This window comes from Telopea speciosissima, chromosome 5, assembly GCF_018873765.1.
Source record: "Telopea speciosissima isolate NSW1024214 ecotype Mountain lineage chromosome 5, Tspe_v1, whole genome shotgun sequence".
Classification (NCBI taxonomy): Eukaryota; Viridiplantae; Streptophyta; class Magnoliopsida; order Proteales; family Proteaceae; genus Telopea; species Telopea speciosissima.
This window is the reverse complement of record NC_057920.1, coordinates 10,100,461-10,125,183: the sequence shown is the minus strand read 5'-3', so window position 1 is coordinate 10,125,183 and position 24,723 is coordinate 10,100,461. Positions and strand designations below refer to the sequence as shown.

At 37.3% G+C, this 24,723-nt stretch overlaps 1 protein-coding gene across 2 annotated transcripts in view; it reads right to left on the bottom strand.

The window, feature by feature from the left end:
* LOC122661239 (phospholipase A-2-activating protein) overlaps positions 1–24,723 on the bottom strand; it is an 84,943-nt gene that overhangs the window by 34,348 nt on the left and 25,872 nt on the right. For both annotated transcript variants that reach the window (XM_043856583.1, XM_043856582.1), the window contains exons 6-11: positions 22,240–22,379; positions 20,752–20,941; positions 12,369–12,430; positions 11,875–11,963; positions 5,331–5,409; positions 5,172–5,231 (exon numbers count right to left, since the gene is read on the bottom strand). In XM_043856583.1, coding sequence (XP_043712518.1) covers positions 5,172–5,231; positions 5,331–5,409; positions 11,875–11,963; positions 12,369–12,430; positions 20,752–20,941; positions 22,240–22,379 — 620 coding nt within the window. The remainder of the gene's footprint in view (positions 1–5,171; positions 5,232–5,330; positions 5,410–11,874; positions 11,964–12,368; positions 12,431–20,751; positions 20,942–22,239; positions 22,380–24,723) is intronic.

Here is a 24,723-nt window from a genome sequence, read left to right as displayed (position 1 = left end):
CAAAGCATTAACCATCATTGCATATCATTCATCACTTGCAAGGAGTACATGTCACACTCCTTGCCTAGGTAATTCTTACCTTTTCTTTATTGTATTTACTGTTTATGCTTTTGAGTTGAGAAAGCATTAGTGTATTAATCTAGACTATACTTAGATTAATACGTGGGATCCTCTTATCCTGGTAAAAAAAGTTAGGATCCCCTTATCCTGTGAAAAAGATTGTAAAGGTGTTCTTCCCACCTATTGTACTGAATGGGAGAAACCAGTGAAATTCTCTCAAGGTTGAGAGGAGTGGATGTAGGCTGGGTTAGCCGAACCATTATAAATCTTGTGTGTTTTTTTTTTTTGAGTATTTATTTTTATCTATCTTGTCTTAATCAAAGAAAATTTAAAAAGGTTAATATTTCACTAGAGAACCTATTCACCCCCCTCTAGGTTATCTCACAACAAAATGATTAAAACTAGATATAATTCCCATATGGTATCCCATTCTAAAGTCTTTGCTTTATCCTTTTGCCTTCTCTAAGTATAGATATCCCAGTTGTAAAACTCATTTTGTTTCAGCCGAAAAACTGACAATGTTTTGTTTTGGCGAACAGAAGATTCAGTTTCCTCTAGATTGAATTTTTGTAAAGGGGGTTGAGATGTATTTTTGGGTGGGCCCAGGTAGCCTTCGTGCTGTATTCTGTTCCTGATGCAGGAGCACTTCCTTGGACCAGTCCAAACCCGTTGACGAGCCTAGATGAAGATGAACCGGGTCCAATTTAGTTTTGATCCAGTAAGATATTATAGTTTATTTATTTATTTAGATTTATTATTTGAATTTTTCTTGTAATCTTTGTCTTACTTTGAATAGGCTACTCGGTGGTTGAGTTTTGTGAGAACCTGCGTGGCATGTGCAAGTACGAGCCTCAAAACACACACATATCTTCCCTTCCTTTCTCTTGCTACTATGCTATCATCGGCTTCCTGTTCTGTCCAACATTCCAGCAATAACCACAGTCAGTCACAACTGACCTTGGATCTCCCTTAATCTCTTCTCCATCAATTGCCACCTAGGGGTAACCATACCCCTCAATACCCAGCCCCGTCACCCAGCTGAAATAGAAGTTGTGAAACTCATACCTGGTTCTCCCTCTACCACCAGGCTCTATTTCAGTGAGATCTCTTGGATTCTTCTGGTTCGATCGATTATTGTTAGGGATTTAGAGAACCAAGAGTGGTGATCCATTATTTAAAATCCCAAGTTTATTCGTGGCCATACAAGGGAGTGCTATTAACTTGTCGCAATGCTAGTCTTCTCGCCCTGGTTTTGTTTCCGCTTGTTTCCGCCTTGGCTCTCAATGGGAGGTTGTAGACAACCTAAAAACCCCACCCACGATATAGCCTTTTTAAATTTGGTTTCCCATATTCCACCCACCCTCCTTCCTATATTATGCTTTGTCCCTTTATTTGTTTTTATTCCTAACTTGTCCTTCAACTTTAAATTATATTTACCTCTATATCCTGATAGCCTTAAAAGGGATCCTATATTATTCCATATAATTACAAGAGTGACATCATCCCTGTTATTTGAGTTGCTTGATGCTTGGGTGGGCACATGGTGAACCCAAATAGGGTTTTGTGGCCCAGGCTACGCATCAGTTCCTTAGTGTACAGGCTGCCTATTGCAGCTTTATTAATAAAATATTTTCATTACTCTCTTAAAAAAACCCTCATATAGATAATCCCCTGAGAAATCCCTCTGTGGCAACGTGATCAGACATCTATTCTAAAGCCCATCAGAACATGTTTCAACGACAAGCCACAGTTGATAGATTTTTTAATTATGTGGTCGATATCAAATCAAATTCGCATATCGACCAGATTATATGGAAATAAACTCAGAAAGGTATATCCTCTTCAAACCGACACATTTACACACCTTAATATTGTGGAGACAAAGATCACATAAGCCCATGGGCAAACTGCAGCAGCAGGATATTAAAAAGTGCATTCAATTTTCCTACAGAATGCTTGGAGGTTGTTAGAATTCCACCTAAGTGTGATAATTTTAGCTTGCCTGCTGTTGATTTTGCAATCTATAAATATCATATCAGTCCTGACTGAAGTGGAGTAAGTCTGTTGAATTAAGTTTATTTCAGAAGAGAACAATAAAATCAAAAACCAGGTCAACATTCGACACTTGGCCAAAGAATAGTTCTCTTTCCTAGTGGCCGTAGAAATCATTGACCAAGTCAAGAGTATGGTGAGTTAACATTCTGCATCACAACCACCGAGGTCATCTGCTAAAAAACAATTTAGCTACCAAAAAAAAAATCCAAAATCAAAAGATCCCTATTAATATCACCGAAGGATGTACCAATTAACTTCAAATTGAAAGCATTCATAGGTCAAAACCTTGTCATAACTAACATCTTAGTTATATCAGATATACAGAGATGGGAAATGGGGTTAATGTTGACTGCTTAGGAAATGTTTGTAAATCTGAGACAAGTTCCTTGTAATGTTCTAAACTTCAGCTTTGATGTCTTCTTTGTTGAACCATTTGACTCTGAAATAGAACATATTTTTCCTTTTTATCATTTTAGATAAAGCCTGAAGGGAAAGAAGATGGATTTTCACCATGAACCAACTGTAAAACTAAAGTTAACTGTATTCAGAAACCTAGAAAAGTAGAAGAGGTTCAGCTAAGTACCACTCTAAATTAGGATCGATAATAGGTTGCAGCAGAACATCAAAATAGCACCAATCAGAATTAGAAAGTGGACAGAATCTCAATATTCAGCCATGTGATGGTGATCAAATTCAGGTCTGAGTGTAGGCCTTGGTAGAAGAAGATTACCAATTTAGAAGGTTAACTCCAAATTTAGAAGGTAGGTTCAGGAGCTACAGACCAAATCAGCCAGCAGAAGGACCTCAAACTGGGATCGAGTGTAAGGTTCCTTGGCAGGGTTTAGCCCCCCAAAACTCAGCCAAGTCTGTTCAGTAGTTGTTGAGATACGAAGATCCAAAGGTTGCAGGAGCAGAGAACTAGGAAGAGGTGCAACTGCAGGTGTAGGGAGAGATTTCCTGGTCTCAATAATGTAGTCCTAGATAGGTAGGAGACCTACTAGGAGCCAGATAACAGGATCAATAGCAAAAGGGGTTGCTGGTTCGAATGGACAGCACTAGGTTTTAGGTTAATTCTAGGGTTTAGGATGGGAATTTGGGAATGGGTCTTATATGGCTTTAATATGCAGGTCTATGGTGCTTTTATGACATATAAATAATAGGATTTGGGAAGGTTTTCAAATTCTGCAATTTGGACAAAATTGAGTTGCAGGTTTTGGGTTTAATGGAGGGATAGAGTGGGAGTTATGAGCTGGATTTTGGATCGAGTGTGGGGAGAAGTGTGGGGGGATATAGGCTAGAAGTTTGGTTTGGAATTGATGGACAGATCTGAAATTATGAAGGAGTCCTAGTTAAGGTAGGAGTTGCAGGTTTAATGGAAATTAAGGTTTGATGGATGGAGGGTGTGGATTAGGTTAGAGGATGAAGAGGGGAAGGATATATGTAGGAAACTAAGATTACTTACTGGTTTGATCTCCTTCGCACAAGTGTAGCAGCAGAGCAGTTGGAGACTCAGCAGCAGCACTCACCAACAGAAATCGAGCAGGGCAGGGGGAGAAGAAGATGGGAGAAAAGGGGATAAAGATGCTTCGGCTCTCTCAGCCAGGTTTCTCAACCCTTCACGTCACATTCAACACTTGAGAAAGAAATCATATTTGCATAAGCAATCTTCATTCATTCATAAAATCGTGGGGAATGGCTACCACAGCCTTACAATTAATAGAGGGCTATGCTTGCACCTCAAGGTAAAAGAAAATAGAAACCTCATGAAAATAGAAACTAGGCTTTATAATTCAGTCAACATGCAAGGAACAAAATTAGAAACTAAGTCTAATTAAAAAAAAAACTTAAGCTTACTTTCTAAATCTAAAATTAGAAGCTAAACTAAACTTTTAATTCCCCACGCATAGACAAAATTGACCCTTCCAAAAAAATCTTCACATGATCTGGTCTTGGGCCCCACAGGATCTTCTAATAATATTCCACCAAGGCAAAATAAGGGGCTGTGGCACTGTTCACGTGAACAGTGTTTTGGCCTCTTTATTTTCATGTTTTGTCCTAGATCACCTAAAATATGGGCTAGTCATACAGCTTGTCACCAACATCAGGAAACTACTTAGCAACCTCAACCACTACCAAGGCACCTAAATCAGTCTTTAACAACAGCTAAATCCAATGACCTTACCATTAACAGAAAAAACAACACACATTGAGCAATACTGTCCTTCAAATAAGTTTTTGCTAATAAATTAGAGCATTGTGTCAATTCTCTAACAAGTTTTGTAATTTTCAACTACTTCCAAAAAGGTACTAATGTTTAATAAAAGAAAAGGGGGTATGGGGATAAAGTGTGCCAAGAATAAGTGTGGAGCTGTAAGCAGGCCCAATATAAAGCCAACTTTGGTGGATCCATACTCAATTCATTATTAATATTTGCATATTGGATCGGAAATCAGATATTGAATATTAATGGGCAAGTAAGTTGCACTATTACAACCTGTTGGTTTGCAGGTTCAAAACTTGGAAACAGCCTCTCCTGCGAAGCAGGGGTAAGGCTGCGTACATTTGCCCCTCCCAGACCCTGCAGTAATGGGAGCTCGTGCACTGGGACGCTCTTTTTATATCAGATATCCCATTAAGCCCCCAATAAAAGAAACACAAAAAGAAAAATAAAAATTCATGTCTATGTTAGTGTCAAACTATACTTGCAATACTGTTTATACTTAAAATTAAACACATGTTAACATAAATATTATTGGATATCCCTCGATTCCACTGCTTTTACTTAAAATTTAGCACACACAAACATATTGGATATCCCATAATTCATATTCATACTTCTATAAAATAGAAACAGATAGGGGTATACATGTTAAAAATAATCAGATCAGATATTTATGGGATTGAATATAGGCATATATCCTTATCGTAAATAATTGGACCTATCGAAGAAATGAAAAGTCCATATCAAATAAATAGTGTGCCAACACGAAAATACCAAAGCTATTTACTACCATTTGCACAAACAATGCTTGATACGTTTATTAACATGGATATACCTGATCTGTTGTAAGGCAATTTACGTATAGGCTCACCATCTCCAATGTCAACATCAAACACTGTTACAGTATTACCACATATTATAAGATTTCCAAAATGTATTCAAATGGATAATAAGGTTATCTTGTCATAACACTTCCAAATCAATGTATGCTTACCATAATCATACTGAACCCCATCAAGAACTGCGGATTTCATGCTATTGCTATCTTCAGGTCCATCAACAACTTCACCTATCTAAACATTTGAAATTTTCTCATATCAACATCAATTCTAAATATAGAAACCAGCGAAGTAGAAATTACTAGAAACATATAAAAGCACAAAGGAACTTACTTATCTAATCACACTGAAGTAGAAGCATGGAAATCCAAGAAACAAGAAAAAACCTGGAATGCAGTTCTTTAGGTTTCAGGTTTGCAAGTTTTAAGTTTCTTCTCTGTGAAGGTGAGAAGCATTGGAGATTGGTGCAGGGCTGGGGCAGGATTGTGGTGAAAAGTAACAGTGGGAGGTTTGTGTTTCAACTTTCAAGGTGGAGTCTTTGCTGCTTCATAGATTTTTGTATTCTCTATATTAGTCCAGTTTAAAGGAGATAATTTTCTCATAATTTCAATTCGTGATATAATCCTATCACTGATTGAAAAGGAAAAAAAAGGAAATGGAATATCGCTGTGGACTTGCAAAGAAGAAAAAACAAAGTTGACTAAGCTGATTTTCCAGAAATCAGGTAGTTTGGCAATAGACTCCCAAGAGTTATCAAAATTGTTTATGGTGGAAGCTTATTGATGCAGATCCAAGTACCCACAAGAAGAAGCCCTAAGATTAGGGCCTAGTATTTGGAGCCTTGGCTTATTACTTAGTTTATTTCAGTTTTAGTTTTCCCATACTTAGTTTATTTTTCAAGTTTAAATGTGACTTAAATTGAACCAGTTCAGCCGTGGTTCAATTTAAGTGAATTAATCCTATTGGCTATTAGGTTCTTATTTATTATTGGTAGATTAGGAATCTTTTAAGTTTTTTTGTTTTAAATTAAGTTTCACACTCCTTCCACGATTTAGGTGAGAGAAGTGTTTAGATTGTATTAGGATTTGGGCCTATGGCCATATTATAAATATTAAAATCGTAGGAAGCTCCCCCACAGTTCAGATTAAATATTTTCAGTTATGTTTGCATGCCATTGCTGTTGCTGCTCTGCTCCCCAGTGAGTGTGCCTTGTGGATCTCAAGGTGAAGGGATTGGTGGACCTCCAATCGACTCCTTGCATCTGTTAAGATCAGGAGGCTCTCTTCTCTGTTTTCAAGCTGTTGCTACTGGACCTCTGCAAATCCAGTAAGTTAATTTAATTTCCTGCATTATCATTCTTCTAATCCTCCAACCTAGCCTTAACCTATCCCCAATCGATCACCATTAAACCCTAGCTCCATCTATAACCTGTCCAGCCCAATGCCCTCCATCAATCTCATCCAAACTTCATCCACAACAGCCTTATCACCTCCCGTACCCTCGGCAGTAACCCTGCCGCATCCTTACATTAAACCCTAGAATCTCCCTCAACTCCATTAAAACCTAAAACAACTGCCCAGACCTAATCAGCCATCAAAAACCCCTCATATTTGGATCGAACATCCCTCTCCCTATTTGAGAAACTCAATCCAAACCATAGATCCAACCCTCCACTATAAACCCTAAACTCACTACTTTCTTCTTCCCCAAAACCCGAAACCCTAACCCTAATTTTCTGAAATTTAATTTTTTAATTAAACATCATTCAAACCATCACTGTTAGCTTTCCCTAGGCCTGCCTAACTTTACTAAATAAAACCCTACCTCATTACCCTAAGCCTAACCCTAATTCTGCCCCAATCGGCCAGCTGATTTAGGAAGGTCCTGGTTATTGGCTCCTAGTGGATTTATCATCTATCTAGGACTACATTACTTATTCATTGTTCATTTGTCTTGAAAAACAAGATCAATAGATCTGAAAGGCAATAAGGCCATCGTTTCAGTGTACAGAGTGAAAATTATGTGGGAGAAGATTTCTGGAGTGAGTTGGAGCATGATCATTCCCCAAGAAAAGGGCCATGTGCAATGAGAATTTTGAATGATACATCAGTATGAACAACCGAGCAGGTAGTCTATATATTCAGACTAACTACTTGCACTAGTGGTCCTGCATCACATTCTTTACAAAATCCACAAAAAGATGAGGACCAAAGCCCTTAAGAATTGAAAAATAGGTTAGCAAATTACAATTTGTGATAATGAAATAATAAAGGCACACATTCCAAATTACTAGATGAGTAGGTCATGTCTTTTATAAAAGTTCTCAAAGCATTGGCTTGCCCCCAAGGTGACCAACAACATGTTATGGGTAGATTGACCATATCAAAAATCAGGTGCTACTAGCCAGACAATCAACATCAGTGCCAACAATTTGAGTAAAGCTACTACTTAGACTAGTCGACCACAAGTGTATTAAGAAAATGCCATACATACCTTTTAACTCTTTTGGCATCACATGCATAAAATTACTTCTTGCAGTCCTTTGACACTCTTTTAACATCACATGTTTATTGGTTGAAAAGAAAAGTAATTTACTGTTTATTATAAAACTTCAAGGGGAATTTTCCATGTGGGGCTTTTAGCCTTGTTATCTGTTTCAGTAATAAAATTTGTGCACTGTTGACCTACCCAAAGTATTTGATGGTCACTGTTAACTTTTTATTTCAGCATTAACTACTTTGACATACTAATATTGCATTATAGCTTTGTTTTCTCATAATGTTTAATCTCATATGATTTGTTGTATATGTGTACTCTTTTTAGAATATCAATATGCGATACCAGCACTTATTTTGGAAAAACCATTATACGTCTTCGGTGTCAATGGTAACCTCTTATCAACTTGTTGACAAATTTCCGAGAGAGGACAATACACCAAGTTATCAAGTCACTACTTTAACAACTTTGTTTTCAAATAAAATAAGACCTAAGGGAAGCTGAAAAATCAGAACAAATGAATGTTTTAAAAAAGTGAAAACTCAATTGAAGAAAGTAAAGGCATTGGAATCAATGAGAGACGAAGGAGTAAGAAAACTGATTAGAGATTTAGAATGAGGAAAACTCAAAAAGATGATGAAGTATATAATGAAAACATATGGTGAATACTCAACCAATTCTTCGCTTAAACTTGGTAACAAAGATGCATATTTCTCACAAGTACATCCATGGAAGAATGAAGAATCAACATTCAATAAGGTGATTAAATCAGGGAATGATGCTTCAGAAGTATTCATGAAAGCTCTGTCCAATTGATGGAGAAGTGAAGGGAAAGAAAGGGAAATGAAATTAAAACAGACAAAATTTCTAAATCTAGTGACTACAATTTACTTTACTTTTCAACCAAATTCCTTAGATTTGAATTGGAAAATAAAGATTTCATTTAAAAAGTTTTAAACCATATTAAGATTCCAAGTTAGTTACACAATCACGATAACAAAAGTTTCCATTTTCTTTATTAAGTTAATTTCATTACCCTTAATTTCCTTTGCATACAACCAGAAGGAGCTCAAAGGAATAAATATTTTAGATGAAGTTTCAAGAGCAAGTTCAAGTACTGATTTTAAAATCTTGGATTAACAACCCAGTTTTATAACTTTGGCCTCCAGATGGTCTATGCAATTAGAATTACAGATCAGCACATCCTGTTGCTAGAGCAATCAGCAGCATCATTCAGCTTTTCCTGATTGCTTTGTAAAATTGCAGCCAACAAAAAGCAGTAGACACCAACAAAATCAAACACCCACAGCAAAATCAAGTACCAAAGAGTCTGACAATAAAAGTGAAAACACAGTGGGCAATCAGCAGAACCAAACGCAATTCCAAAGAGAGCATCTTGTAGGTTTGGGAAAAGCAAGTGATCTCAACTAGATACATTGACTTAGTATTATGCAAGATGAAGAGGTAAACCATGTTGATAAATTATTGGTTTAGGAAAACTCGGCAGTTTAGGGGCTGAGTATGTGAAGCTATAAAGAATTGTGGCTGTTAACAGATTTAGCACAACTACTATAGGATTGAATATATAGAAGAGGTAAATCGTGTTGAGAAAGAAGCGGTCTTAACTCGTAACTAGATACATTGACTTAGAAAACATGCAAGAGGAAAAGGTAAATCATGTTGATAAATGATTGGTTCAGGAAAACTAGGCAATTAAGGGTCGAGAATGTAAAGCTATGAAGAATTAGAGAGGTTAATGTGTTTAACACAACAGCAATAGGATTAAAAAAATAGAGGGGGGAGAAAATATTATATTTTCTTCCTGACTACCACAATCAAATCATAGCATGAGAAAGGTTGTTGGTGCATAAAAAAACCCACTCTAATCTTTCCAATGGTCAAAACTCTACTCTAAAATCAGGAAACCCCAATCCATCATCACCCTAGCATAGTTGTCAAGGCGTCGCCTAGACGGACACCTTGACAGCCTCGGTTGCCTAGGCGAGCGCCTCGGTCGCCTTGTTGGTGCCGCTTACCATAAAAACTCTAATTTTCAGCATTCCTAGTACTAATAGGACTCTTCACTCCATCCAGCAGCTTATTCCTTTCTTCCCCATCCCAATTACCCTTTTCAGCTTAGGACTACAATCACAATGGCTTCGTTCTTTATGGACTAGAAATTGTTTTGGAAGCCTTGTTCTGAATCAGATTTGGGGTATTTATGCCTTTCCTACATCAAGTAATCACAGTGCCAAGGAGCCAGGGTTCCAGTTCAGTCAGGTCCATAGTTGTCAAATGTAAAGAGCCTCAACGTGCCTAGGCGATCCAAGGTGTTGGAGGGGCGCTTAGGCAACAAGGCACCCCCCTAGGCATGCATTAATGACTATATGTAATATAGCAATGATAGTTTTATATAATTATGTTTATATGTAACATAGAAGCCATATCAGTGCAATAATGATTTATGCCAGTAATGGCCTGATATGAGAAAACCAACATATAATAAACAAAGCATAAGATAAAATATAAGCATATTCATCAAAAACCAAAGCAATAAATATAAAATCAACGTAAACTCGTGAAGTGTCAACAAGGCGTGCTGTCGTCTTGGACCCTAGAAAGAGCCTAGACACCTAGGCGACGCCTTGACAACTATCGGCAGGTCCAATTTTAAAATTTATGGTAAGTGTGAGGCTTACTTGAGTTGATTAAAAATAGTTTATCATGTTTAATCACAAGTTCTTAAATACAGAATTTACAGTTGGCTGTCAAGTTTTATTGCTATGAATAATATGCACATATAGATTAGAAGATACAGCTTGCTTAAAGGGACGTTGGAATTTGATAAGCATCAACTGTTTAATTTCTGACAATCCATATAATAGAAAACAAGAAGTTAGTTGAGTACATGAACAATAAGTTTTAAGGTCAGATGACTTTGGAGACAGGATGACACCAAAAATTTGTACACAAATGACATACACATTAACATAGTTGTCACGTCATCACGGCGATCCAAGTCGGTCAAGGGTGTCATGTCGATATATCGACATGTTGCCCGCATGGCGTTGCCATGGCAATCATATCGATCATGTTTTATTTTTATTCTCTATTTTTAATGTCATTTAGTATGCTATAATATATATCCTATAACATCAAAAATTAACTTGAAAGTGTAGTACTAATCTACTATGGTTTAATTCATGAAAGTGTAATATCCATTAGTGTATATGAAATCATGGATTATCAAATAGTTGATAGCAATAGTCTTGCTGATAATAAAGTTGAAAAATCATGAGAGTTGAGATCTGATTCATATGAAAGTAACTACAAAAGTAACAAAAAAAAAACCAATTACAAGAACGTAATTTATATTGAGTGAATAAAGCTAATAAACAACCCATCTAAATTAAAAAAAATTTGCTGATGTGAATATGTGATTGTGTATTAATCATTAGTGTATTAGTGTTTTCTGTTTGATGCTTTTTTAATTTTTTTTATGTTAAGGAAAACACATTAAAATAAAAAATGATTAAAAAAATTATTGTTAAAAAATTAAGTTTTATAATTTGAAACAACCATGTGGCCCGATATGGCCATATCGGTCGATATTCTTACATCATCCATATCGGTGGTTATGCCCACTTCTCAGCGATATGACGCCATAGTACGCCATGACAACTATGCACATTAAGCATTTCCTTAAGTAGTAAATATGTCTTGATCACATTCATATAGAACCATATTGGTCAATAGAGACACTTGTGTAATATGTTCAGATGCCTCGTGTCCTTCACGATAACAGTTTTAAATAATTCAAGTGTAATATGTTCAGACGCTTCTTGTCCTTCTCGATTACAGTTTTTAACAATTCAAATTCGAGTGTAATAAAATTTGACTAAAGAAAGTTAGTGCATGTGTTAGAAAAAAATTATACGCTAAACAATGAAGAATGCTCAGAACAGAATCAAGAACAAAGAAGAATAGTTCCTACTGACGAGAATTAAAAAGCACTCAATTTTGCAAGTTAAAATGCATTACAAGTTCTGCATTTATATGAAATAGTAAAAGATTCCCTCCAGGAAAACAGAACAATAATAAAAGCTATCACACACACAAAAATGCTCATATCACACAATAAAAAGCACTCAATTTTGTTGTTGTATATATATATATATAAGAAAATTTTAATCAAGACTGTACTTTGTCCCACTTCTGTTCTGTCAAATTCCATGAGTAAGCCACTCCATTGTCCCCTTCTCTCACAACTTTTGTTTGCCCATCATTGGTCCCTGATAACCATAAAAAAAATCCATTAAATAATGTAAAAAAAAATTAAAAAAGAAGAACACAACCAAAGTCAAAGATCATTCAACCTTCTCTCAAATACTGAACACCTAATTGGACCAGATTATGTTAACATACAGCCGCACTCTTATCTGGCATCAGCTGCATGCCTAAATTTTCATGGTTACTTCCTTTTCCTTTTTTTTTTTTTTTTCAAAATAAAGGGAAGCAAAATTTCACTCAGCATTGACCAATACATATTGGTATTACCATACCAAACTTGTAAGTTGTAACTATCCATAATCACAATACCAAATAATACCTTAAAATCCATAACAATTTCACAAATATATTTAAACTAAAAAATATAAACACATAAAGTTTCATTAAAAAAGTACATGAAAACAAACCTGGAACTTGCAAAGCCTCTAGACCAGGTAACTCTTCCAATTTCAATCCACCAACCCTTTTCCTGAAGTAAAAGCCAGGCCACAGACATGCATATTAGGCCAAGATGAGAAAGGGGGGGAAAAAAACAGCCACTAAATTATTTCCCTAAAATCCGAGGACTATGCCATATATAGTAGAATTCTGTCAGAAACTCAGAGTATAACAAATCTTCAAGCACGTCAATCATACACGATGAACCAAGAGAAGATAGCAAGTTCAAAGCAAAAAAAAAAAATATTTGGTTTTCATCGTCAACAGTCAGGCAACAAATAAGTGGCGACATAAAAATTACTCAGTAAATCTCTGTGGAAAGACGAGGGTAAGCAGTTCATGATTTGCAAGGAAGAATTATCATACAACATTTGCGATGAGAATCTCAAGCATTGTCCAGCAAAAGAGAAGGCAGTGATCAAGGCCGAGCTCACATTCAAATGCAGGGGTATCATGGTTGGTCATGTGCGGCCCCAAAATCAATATGGAAAGTCTCCTAAGCAGCGTCTTTAACAACAAGGTGGCCTCTAAGAGGACCAGGGCTGCCATTCAATGTCTCAATCTTCTGAATTTGTCTCAATTGTTCCAGTGATGCCCATATAAATGCGTATTTTAGTGAAGATTTTCCATTTTTTGACCAAAAGGCACATCAACCATTTTCAAGGATGATCAGCATATAACATACCAAATGTCCTGGACAGCAACCAAATTTTCTGAATTTGCCTCAATTGTTCCAATGATGCCATAAAAATGCCCATTTTAGTGAAGATTTTCCATTTTTTGACCAAAAGGCACACCAACCAATTTCAAGTATGATCAGCATATGACATTCCAAATGTCCTGGACAACAAACAAACTTTCATTGAGCACTCCGGCCACTTGTAACTTGCTACATGTTCAAAATCTCAGTCTCTAGCATATTTGGTTTTGTACATTCATCATTTTGGTTTTTGATAGTAATGCACGCACTGCTGCCTTTGCTGCACCTCGTTTGTGGATTACATTACTGTATTTTCTATTTTGATTGGGGAATGGGGAAAAAAGTCAATTGACAAAACCATTGGGTGATGTATGATATGGGCAATGAGGAGAGAGTGAGATTTTGGGCAGAGATTTGATGGGGAAAAATACCTATTAAGGATTTATTCACCACCCTGTATCCCATATCCACTGCAAATAACTTCCATGTGGACATACGTTGTTGCTTGGATACAAATGGTATCAATTGGTATATTCATTATAGGAGGGGTTACACGGAAAGGGATGTCAGACTGAGACAACCAATAGAGTTGCTTGTGATGCAGATTCATCACCGAAATAAGCTTGTTTTGTTAGGAATAAGTCTAGCATTAGGTTATATACATGTTGGGCCTTTAATCCCATGGGTCCAATGTAATAGGACACTTTTATGGGCCTAAAGTATGGGTAATAAGGTTGCATACGAGATCAGTTAGTAGTTAAATAGTCATGTGACTACTTAAGTGGTCACATGACCCTTTTTTAATTTGAATTAGTTTAATAAGTCATGTGACTGTTAAGTTGTCACATACCTCATAGAATCGACTAGGCTAGTTAGCAGTCATGTGACCACTTAAAATAGTCACATGACCCTTTTAATTGTTGGCTATGTAATAGGAATCGGCTAGGGGGCTTCTTATTCTCCTAGGCTGAATAGGAGTATGGCCTATTGGCCTTATAAATAAAGCTAATTTTTGTGGGGCTGTTTTCACCTCACAATTTTGAAAATAACTTCTCCAAAGCTGCTGCTTTGCAACTTTCCTTTCCTTGCTGAAGACTCAGTCTTGTGTTTGATTAAGGCTGGTGGGATTGGTGTTTGATCCAATCGACACCTTGTAGTGTGAAGCCCGGGTGGTTCGTTCAAGCTCTCTTTGTTCTCCATTGCTGTTACACTGTACTGCTTCAACAACTAGTAAGCTGAATCATCCCTCTAAACATCCAAACCCTAGAATCCCCTCCATCGTTTAACCTTTTCCCAAACTCCACTCACAGCCCAGACCAATCCAGCCATAGGAACAGCCCCATAATTAAATCAAGTTCTCACCTCACATTATAGAAAACTCGATCCAAGTTGCAGCCCATTCTGGTCAGTCAAACCCTAAAACATGCCCATAGTTCCCTTGTCAAAACGCTAACCCTAACCACATTAATCACCATAAAACCTTGTGGCTGAACCTATTACAGCCCCTAGTTTTAAGTTTATCTTAACGTAACCTTCACTGGAAGACTCATATCTAACCCCTGACCTAAACCCTAACCCCTAACCCTAATTGGCCTATTTCACCTATTTTAACCCTAGCCGATCCACCTTTGGAAGCAGATCCTGGTTTTGGCTTCTAGTTCAATTACATCCAATCTAGAACTACTTTAGCTTGTGTACCCATAGAATTAAAACTCGGAACTCGACCAGGTTACAACCATGGGAAAAACCGAGTTGACCCGAGATATCTCGAGATCTCGATCGAATTGGTGCATTTTTTTTTTAAACTCGAAACCTGGTTTCGGTGGATTTTAGACCTAGTTTGGGTCTGAAACTTGGTACTCAGCCTATTTTAGGCAATTTAAACACAATGGCACTAATAGATTTTGCAAAAACAAAGTCCAAACAGGAGTTTTACTTAGTGGGAAACCAGGACAAACACTTACTTGTGCCAGAAACTAGGACAGACACAGGACAAACATTTTTTTATGCCTAATACCATTTAAGTAAATGTTTTTGTATTTGTATTTCATTTACTTAAGATATTATTCATAAATAAGCAAATACCCCCCCCCCCCCATGTTGAATCCAATAAAAATAGTTAAAAAATAAAATTCCAAAAGGAAAAAAAGTCAACCCCTCAGTTCAATAACAAAAACTAGATTTTCGGCAGTAGATGTACTTTTCAACTTTCTAATGCTAGGGTTTTTCTCAAATCTAAAAATTATAAATCTTAATATGGTAAAACACTGCTAAAAACCAAAAGTGCGGTAAAATATTCATTTGTTTTGATGTCCAAAAAAATATTTTCATTCAAAGCGATTTTGGCAGCATTCACACACCAAATTAAGTTTGACCAGTACATAACTCCTTCAATATAAATCAGATTTAAGCAATCTTGGACTTGTTGAAATACAAATACAAAAACACTTAATTAAATGAGATTAGGCATAAATAAGTGTTTGTCCTGGTTTCTAGCATGAATAAGTGTCTGTATCCCAAGGTTTGCATAGATAGGTGTCTGTATACCAAGATTTCCCACTAAGATCTCGAGAATTAGCACTCATATAAAGGAGTTTGGGTCAAGATCTCGAGATTTCCCACTGAGATATCGAGATCTGGCACTCAATAAAGGAGTTTGGGTCAAGATCTCAATGAGATATTGCACTTTCTCGTTTCGTATGCCATCTCGTCTCGACCCTGGGAAAAACCGAGATCTCACGAGTTTTAGGACTATGTGTGTACCTACAGGAATGATACTAATGATAAGAGGAGCTGGACCATAAAGTCTTAAACGGTAATGGTGATTTTTCCTACAAGTCATTATTTATCACACTGTATAACATTGTCTGCAAAAAATAATGATGAGAATCTCCATGGTTCTTTTCCTTGCAAAGCTATTTGGAGGACGAAAAACTCTACTGAAATAGAGGGCATTAGAATGGGAAATTAATCACAAAAAAGATTTTATCTCTGATTGTTTCAGCAGAGGCGGCGAGGAAAATTTCTATATATTCATGTATGTCTAGTGTGTAAAGGAGACAGCAAAACTAACATGGTTTTGGCAAGGAGCTCCTATTGGAAGAAAGAACTTCCTTTGGAAAGAGTCTTAAAGGCCGCTTGGTGGTGTTTATTAAAGGAAAGAAATGCAAGGTTGTTTCAAGGTCAATTCAACGAAGTCAGCAGTGCAATAGACAAAATTAAGACAAGGATAGAGTAATATTGTTTTTGGTTTTGTCTTTATAGGACATGCTTCCATTCATTTCAATAAAATCTTGCTTGTTTATTTAAAAAAAACAAAAAGAAATTAAGATAAGGTTGGCAAATTGGACTGTGTAAGAAAGATGTATCAAACCACAGGGGTATTTATGTCATACCCTGCAGTACTTTATTATGTTTAGTTGTTATTGAACACGATAGAGAGGTCCCTATCATGGTGTATGTCAAGTTGTTTAGCTGTTTTATTGCTTTATCCTCTTTGAAATTATTTGTAACAGCCTTTCCACAAAAGCGGAGGGTAAGGCTGCGTACATTATGACCCTTCCCAGAACCCGCAGTGGCAGGAGCCATGTGTACTGGGTACACCCCTTACTTTTAAACTTAGTCTTAGTTGGTTTCCTACTAATATACACTTTCTGATATTATAAATATAATATCATCAAAAAAGATATTATAAATATAAGGGTGTTGACCACGATAGAAGTTAAGCTGATCTATCGTGGTCAGTAGTGTTTCTTCTCTCGTTCTCCTTCTCCTTCACTTTTTTTTTTTTTTGGAGGGTTTAAATAATACATCACAAAAAAGAGAGAATACAAAGGCCCCAAAGAGTGGAGAAAGAAAAAGACAACAAAATTAACAAAGTAAGACTAGGCCCTCAAGAAGAAGAGGGAGCAGCTTGCAAAATGGAGGACGAGAAGCCCTAGGAAACAACAATATGCTCGTTCCTTGAGAAATCAGAACAACGGGGGGAGACAGAGGAAAGCTTGTTCATAATGTCAAAGGAAATGGTGTCCCAAATCAGCTACAAATATCTAGAGTTGGTGGACCATTTCCTGATATTTCACTCCATCCAAATCTGATTGATGGTAGCACTAAAGGCAAGCTTTCCCACAACGTCACATATAGATGCTCCGGGAAAAGAAATCAGTCCAACCAAATCCATTCTCGCTGAAAGGAAGAAATAGAAGAGGATAGGGGGCAAGCAAAAAAGAGGTGATAATTATCTTTCGCAGCATTCCAGCAAAGGCAACAAGAAGGAGAGACAGGGATCTGACGATGAAGGATTGCGTTGGAAAGTAATTGGAGAAGGTCCAGCAGACAGGGAATGTGGTGACTGAACCAGACAAGCTTAGAGATAAGGAGCCATGAGACCGGATGAAGTCCCAAGCCGTTTTGGAGCTGAAAAGGACTGAAGAGACTGGGTTCCAAATTACATTATCTCCCCTACCTTCTCTTCGGGGGCAATGCATTCCACACAGTTGTGAGTAAAGGGGAAGAAGAAGTCAGAGGATCCAATCATCGAGACTAAAGATGTCAACAACTATAGACTGCTTAGTGAGGCCTAAGTAGTAGATGGCTCTAGCACTTACAAAGTGAAGGAGAACACCCAAGGGATACCAATGGTCCAGTCAAGGGGAGGTAGAGGTACCATCATCAATTTGGGTGGAGATGGTTCCAAGAGAAATAGACCGATGCAATAGAATCTTGCACCAGACCCAAGAAGCATCAAACAAGGATGGAGCAGTCTATATAGAATTGGAGCGGAGAAGGCCTGAGTAGACCCAATCAACCCATATACTTTTCTTCTTGGTCATGAGCTTCAAGATCAACTTGATGATACCTGCCGAATTGACTTCTTTTATTCTTCTCAATCCAAGACCTCCGTATTCCATAGGGAGGCAACCTGCGGCCCAGCTAGTAGGGTGAAGAAATCAAAAGGTATATGATCCTTTCCAAAGGAAGGCAGACATCAGAGATTCCAAAACTTTGATGGTGGATTGGGACAATCCAAAAATACCAGACCAATAAATATAGGATAACTAAAGAACTGATCTGACAAGCTTCAATCTGCCGACGTAGGAGAGAAGCTTACCTTTCCAAAGCTGAAGCCTCTTCTGATGAGACCTAGTATGAGAGTACAATGATGAGCAGATAATCTGGCTGGAATCAAAGGTAAGCTTAAATACTTGACCGGAAGATGACCAATAGAGAATCCTGAGTCCTAACATCTCAATCAAACTAGCCTTGTCAGCTTCAGAGACCCCAACTAAAAACAAAAGAGATTTCTCCGGGTTGATGCAAAGGCCCAATAGATCATCAAAGTGTTGTAAGCAAGACATAAATGGTCTTAAGGGAAGCAATGCCTACTTTGGAGAAGATCATGAGATCGTCTGTGAAGGCAAGGTGGGAGAGCTTGATAGACTTACACTTAGGACTGGGGGAAATAAGCTGGCTGATCTGTGCAACACTAAATACTCCTAGAGAGGACTTCAAAAGACAAGGTGAAGATGTATGGAGAGAGTGGGCATCCCTAACGAATTCCCACCGAGGAGGCAAAATAACTAGTTGAAAGCAAGGAGTAGAGATGCATTAGTGGATCCAATTTACAAACATTGGGGAAAAGCCCATCTTAAGCATAACCTTATAAAATCCCATCTTAAACAGTCAAAGGCTTTATGAATGTCAATCTTCATGAGGGCAGCAGGAGATGCGATTTCTTGTCAAAACCTCTAACGATCTCATGAAGGATGTTATCTGAGATGCTCCTACCAGCTATGAAAATCGACTGGTTGTCACTGACTAGCTGTTCAACCACCAACTTGATCCTACTTGCAATAAACTTGTACAAAGGGTTGCATAGAGAGATGGGTCTAAAGTCAGTCATAATGAAAGCACCTTCCTTCTTGGGAATGGGCAAAGGAAGGAGTGATTGATACCCTTGATCTCACTTCGGTTGTAGAAAGAACTCTTGATGGCCTCGATAAGATCTTGTTTAATAATATCCCAAGAGGAGAGGAGAAAAATCTCATACTAAAGCCATCGGGCCTAGGGGCCCTGTTAGCCTTGTGAGAATGAACAGCTGCTACAATGTCATCCCCAGAGGGGATAGCCTGGAGGGTACTGATGAGAAAACTGGGATGACCTGAACAGCATATTAAAGTAGTTAACAGTCTCTGCTTTAATATCCCCAACACTGTGCAAGGGAGATCCATCAGATGCCACTAACATAGGAATGGAGTTGATGTTTGTTCTGGACTTCAATGACTTTTAGATAAATTGAATTAGAATCACTAAGCTCCAACCATTTAACCCTTGATTTTGCGTTAGAAAACTTTCCTCTTGTGCAAGCAGAAAGTAGAGATCTTTAGAAACTGCTTTTTCTTCTTCTGCCAGGATGGCATTGTGGGTGTCCGATTGAAACCTCAACAGAATAGCAGATAACTTATCTCTACAATCCAAAAACCGAGAAGAGATATTCCTAAAAGAACTAGAGTTCCACACTTAGAGAGCATATTTCACATTTCGAAGCTTCGTGGCAAAAGCAACGAGGGGTGAAGAGGTGGTGCATAGGCCGATGGCCCATTGGCAGCCCCCACCCAACAGACTGGTCAAATTAAATGTGGACAGTTGTTCTCTTGGGAACCCAGGTCCTTCAGGCATGAGTGGAATAATAAGAGGATATGGTTCAATTGTTGGGGCTTTTCTGGGACCAAATTTTTGGCCTTAGAAACAGAAATAAAGATGTTAAGGAGAAAGGGATACTCTAGTGTGATTGTAGAGGGGTGATTCAGAGATTGATGCAATGCTCACAAGAAGATCCATAGCATTATCCTCAGTACATAAAACCAATTTGTCTGTTGACCCCTCATTTGACTCTTACATTTCAGTAGAAGCCAAGATCAGCAAATGGGGTGGCAGATGAGTAGGCAAAACAAGGGAATTTGAGACCAAGATTATGTTTTGGGAGAAATATTGCTTTGAAATAGGGTGTCGTACTTCTTGATTTTGTGCCTCCAAGTCTATGGGGCCTTGTCTTCTGAGTTCTGACTTCTGTAATGTTGATGTATCATTAGCTTGCTTTTCCTTTTCTCTTTATAAATTAAAGTGTTCTTTATCCACACACACAAACACAAAAGATTGTGGATAAACAGACCAATTTAGATAAGATCAAGTATTGCCATTTCTATTGCCGTATAGGTCTAGGATCAGATTCTATATTACCTTGCAGTATCATGAACAAACCCAACCTCTATTACAACCTCAAATATAGATGCTTTACATAAAAATTCCCCATTGAAGCTTTTCACTTCTCCCAGCTTGTCATCAACGAATAAAAGCTCAGTTGTATTTATTTATCTCTGATTAAGACATGCCAAGAGACTTTTGGTGCTGCCACATGGTAAATTGAAGTCCCTTATTATTGTTTCACACCCATGCACAATAGAAGCCATATTTTCTTCTTACACTTCTCTCTTGTGAGCAAATAGAACATGAATCATCATAGTACAAAAAGATGTTCATTTTCCAATGGAAGCAGCACCAACCAATCAAATGAAATAAAATTACAGAAGAGGAATATTCCGAAAGCACCTAACATGCAAAGTCTATATTATTTGTCACAACCAGAGGCATACCTGCTAAACTTGTACTGTGAAAGTTGGGAAGCATATGCCTCAAGCCCTACAGAATCGGCAGTCCTATCTTTATGTACTGTCCAAATCCGTACAACTCCATCAGAACACGCCGTCACAATGTCTCCATTTTTCAAAAATTTCACATCCCAGATGCAACCAGGGTGCTCAATACTTTGAACACAAATTCCATCTGCAAAACACAAGATACACAAGATTCCATAAGTAAAGGAATAATGCAAACTGAACCAAAAGTAACATCCACCAGAAAATTATTTTATTAGAGCGAGCGAGGGATTGGAGAAACAAGAGAACAAACAGAAAATGAATCAATCTCCCACCCAATTAAGCTACACCACCCCCCTAAGATGAACTATAGAAAGACCAAATCCAGTAATCCACTCTCACAGTCTCACCACCAAAACAAAAGACACAATTCCAACCAGAGCACCAGGCCACAACCAACCCACATTCAAAGACGAGCACAAAAATTAAATAGCAGTAAGAAAAAATAAAAATCTAGAGATGCCAGCCCTCTGCAACCAAACCCTCCATCATACAAAGCCTTCCCTTTCTCCATTCTAGGCAATTCCAGTTTTTAAGGCCTACGCTTCTCTTCATTGAACTTCCTGACCTCCCCCTTCATATTCAATGATTCAAGAATGAAATTTTTGCAATAACAAGAACACAATATCTAGTTTTACAAAAGAACAGAACATAACACAATGGATCTATGAACTATTCAGATACACAATGAAATACATGGTTCAGAATTTCAATGAAGTGAATGCATTAAAAATATTCATAATCGACAGAATGGTACTCGTTATTCAGTTCCCTCGACATACAAGACAACAAGGCAACAGGGAGAAAGAAATGCAGAGACTCCACAAACTCATATGGGAGGGCAAATCACAACAATGACTATTGCTGGCAACATTCCAAACCCCACTTTGAATGCCTAATAAAATCCCAAACACGCCTCCTTCAGTTTTGACAGCATATTAGCATAACCTCACCAAGGTTGTCCTCTAATATAATTTTCTTTCTTTACAGGCCCACTAATCTGTTAACTGGCAACCAAGACCACATAGATGAACATAATGTAAATAAACAAGAGCACAAAATAAATTTGCAGAGAATCACATAGGAGAAGTCAACAAGAACTCATCCGGATCACCGCAATCCTTGGTCGCATCGACAGTTCGACACTACATTCAACATGACTGGCCTCAAGTCTAGGAGAATCCAAGACAGAGAGGTAGAACATCTTACATCTTGAACCAGAACTAGCTACGGACTTATTTGAACAAACCCCCATCCACCCCCACCCAAAAAAAAAAAAAAATTTTTTTGCAGACTCAATAAAAAGTAAAACTCAGACTACATTAAATATTTACAAAAAAACACAACTTTTAAGGAACCAGGAAATAACAAAATTAAAAATTAAAATACTAACCAACATAAGATTTGCCTAAAAGAAACACATACCTTTCCATATCTTGGCAAAACAATCTTCACTGCCACTAACAATAAGCCCAGAAACATGCGCATCCACAGAATAGACAATTGAAGTATGACCAACCATCTCCATCAAAACCTCACCTGTAATTGCCCACAACCTGATCAAACTGGCATTGAAAAAGCAATAGAAGGCATCAGGAGCATAAAAACACTGGTGAAATCCCCACTTAAATGAGGGACAAATAAACAGTAAACAAGATCGAAACTATACATGACCCAAAAAAAAGGGCACAAAAGAAAGAGAAATCTACTCAACAAAAAGGGGCTCTGTCAAAAAAAAGAATTGAATGAAAAAAGAAAAACGGAAATATCAAGAAAAACATAAACTTACCAAGGAAAGTCATAAAAACCTCTTCTATTAGAGAAACTAAGACCAACCTGCCCCTTTTGACTTGGGATTCAATTAGTGCGCTGAGATTTGAATAGAGAGATAAAATAAATTTGAAGCTATCTGGTTGACTCTATAGATAGTTGCATATTACATTTGAATAACTTCAAAAATACAAAGACCCTTCTCCATTATAACTTATCCACCTTAATGGTCACAATTAACAGTAAAACATCTTCTTTAGGGATAACATACCCTTAAAATAGCCAATGATATTTCATATTTTTTCCCTCCCTCCTTCCATCCATGGAATGACAGAATGTAATGCAGTCCTTAAACCTTAATTCCCAAAATCAGAACTTAAGGTCCAATAGGCTGCTTACAAGCCCAGGGTTTAAAGGTAATTAGTTGAGAAAGTCACAGAATTTACCAGCAGAAGATAAATGTCAATAGTAAATTGCAATGATTCAATAGAAAATATTAGAAGACATAATCAGGAATCAGACTTGCAAGTTGCAATGCTACAGGAAATCAGAATATCAAGCAACAAGAATAAGAAGTATCATGAATAATATCAGAAAAGACAGATCTGATTAGGATAACAAAATGTAGGATGAACTTAAAGAAATCAGGATACTAAATCTGAAGCAGACTATATGAAGATCACAGGAAAAAAATAATAGCAGGTAAAAGATTCGAAGAAACAAATCTGATTTATAAGAATAATAGATTGAGAATAGTTTTCAGATCTGCTAACTTAGTGGCTACAGGAACACCAGTCAATGAGAATATTGCTCACTGGTACCATAGATCAGCCTGTACCTTGGAAAACTGAAAGAAGAAATAGGGAAGAGAGAGAGGGGAGAAGTAAAAGAAAAGAACTGATGCGGAACCCGGGTCACAAAACCTCCACTTGGGTTCGCTATGGACCCATCCAAGTGTTAGAAAACTCAAATCAAAGAATTAGTGGCAAAACAGTAAATATTTTAAAGTTTATAGGAGAGTGGCAGATTTGTAATTATAGGAATCTTAATGGGAAACTAAGGCAGGCTAAGAAAGGATAATAGGGGAAATAAGATTTAAAGCATAGAGACCAACTTGACTATATAACAGCACATGGCACCCATCCCATGTACCCCAAATATGGGCTAATAATGGAGACCCATTACATCAATAAACCAAAAAATAAAAAGCCCAAGGCCCATAAAACCCATCCATGGGCCAAAATAAAGTCTTCTTGGGCCCAATTGAACAACCTTAACTGCATCAGAATGTCGCTCTCTCAAGCTCCAAGGCCAAGCATATAATCAAGAACAATGGTAAGGATGAAAATAATCAATATAGATCTAAGAACATTTTACTTGGGTTTCATTAATCCAGACTTAGCTGAAAGAGCAACTTACACTTGCAGATAGCACCAAGAAATCCAAGTATTATTTAAGTAGATTGAGGTTCATTGACTTCATTGTTCATTCTGAAGCTGGGCTTCCTTGTATTCAAGTTCATTACAGGAATCCTATTTTCATTCCAATGATTTGTCAGATTTTACATCATGTAATGTTATTTCTCGCTTTGAACTGGAACCATGTATTCTAGTTTCAACCTTCATTCAACATCAAGCTAAATTCACTGCATTCTATTTCATGAACCTGATAGTTTCAAAATTATTCAACACCAAGCTGGATATAGTCTACCCAATAGCTTCTTCAAAAAGTTTTCCATTATATGTCATCAAGACTTATCTTGCAAAGGATAGCTGAGCCATCATGAAACAGGAAATGCATGGAAGTGATAAACAGGCATTGTTTTTGTTGAGGTGGATAGGCATTTTATCAAGGAAAAGTTGAAAGATGGATTGATTTGTATTCCCTTTGTGAAGTCTACTGATCAGCATGCTGATATTTTCACCAAAGGATTATCTATGAAGTAGTTCCATATTGCTTTAGTCAAGTTAGGCATGTCTGACATTTATGCTCTAACTTGGAGGGGAGTGTTGAATAATGTACTCCAGAATACCATGGGGGGTATTCTGGTCATTTTGGTATTTTATTTATGTTTAATTTATGTACTTTAAACAAGGGTAGAATTGTAATTAGGGCTCTGACACTGTTCACATGAACATT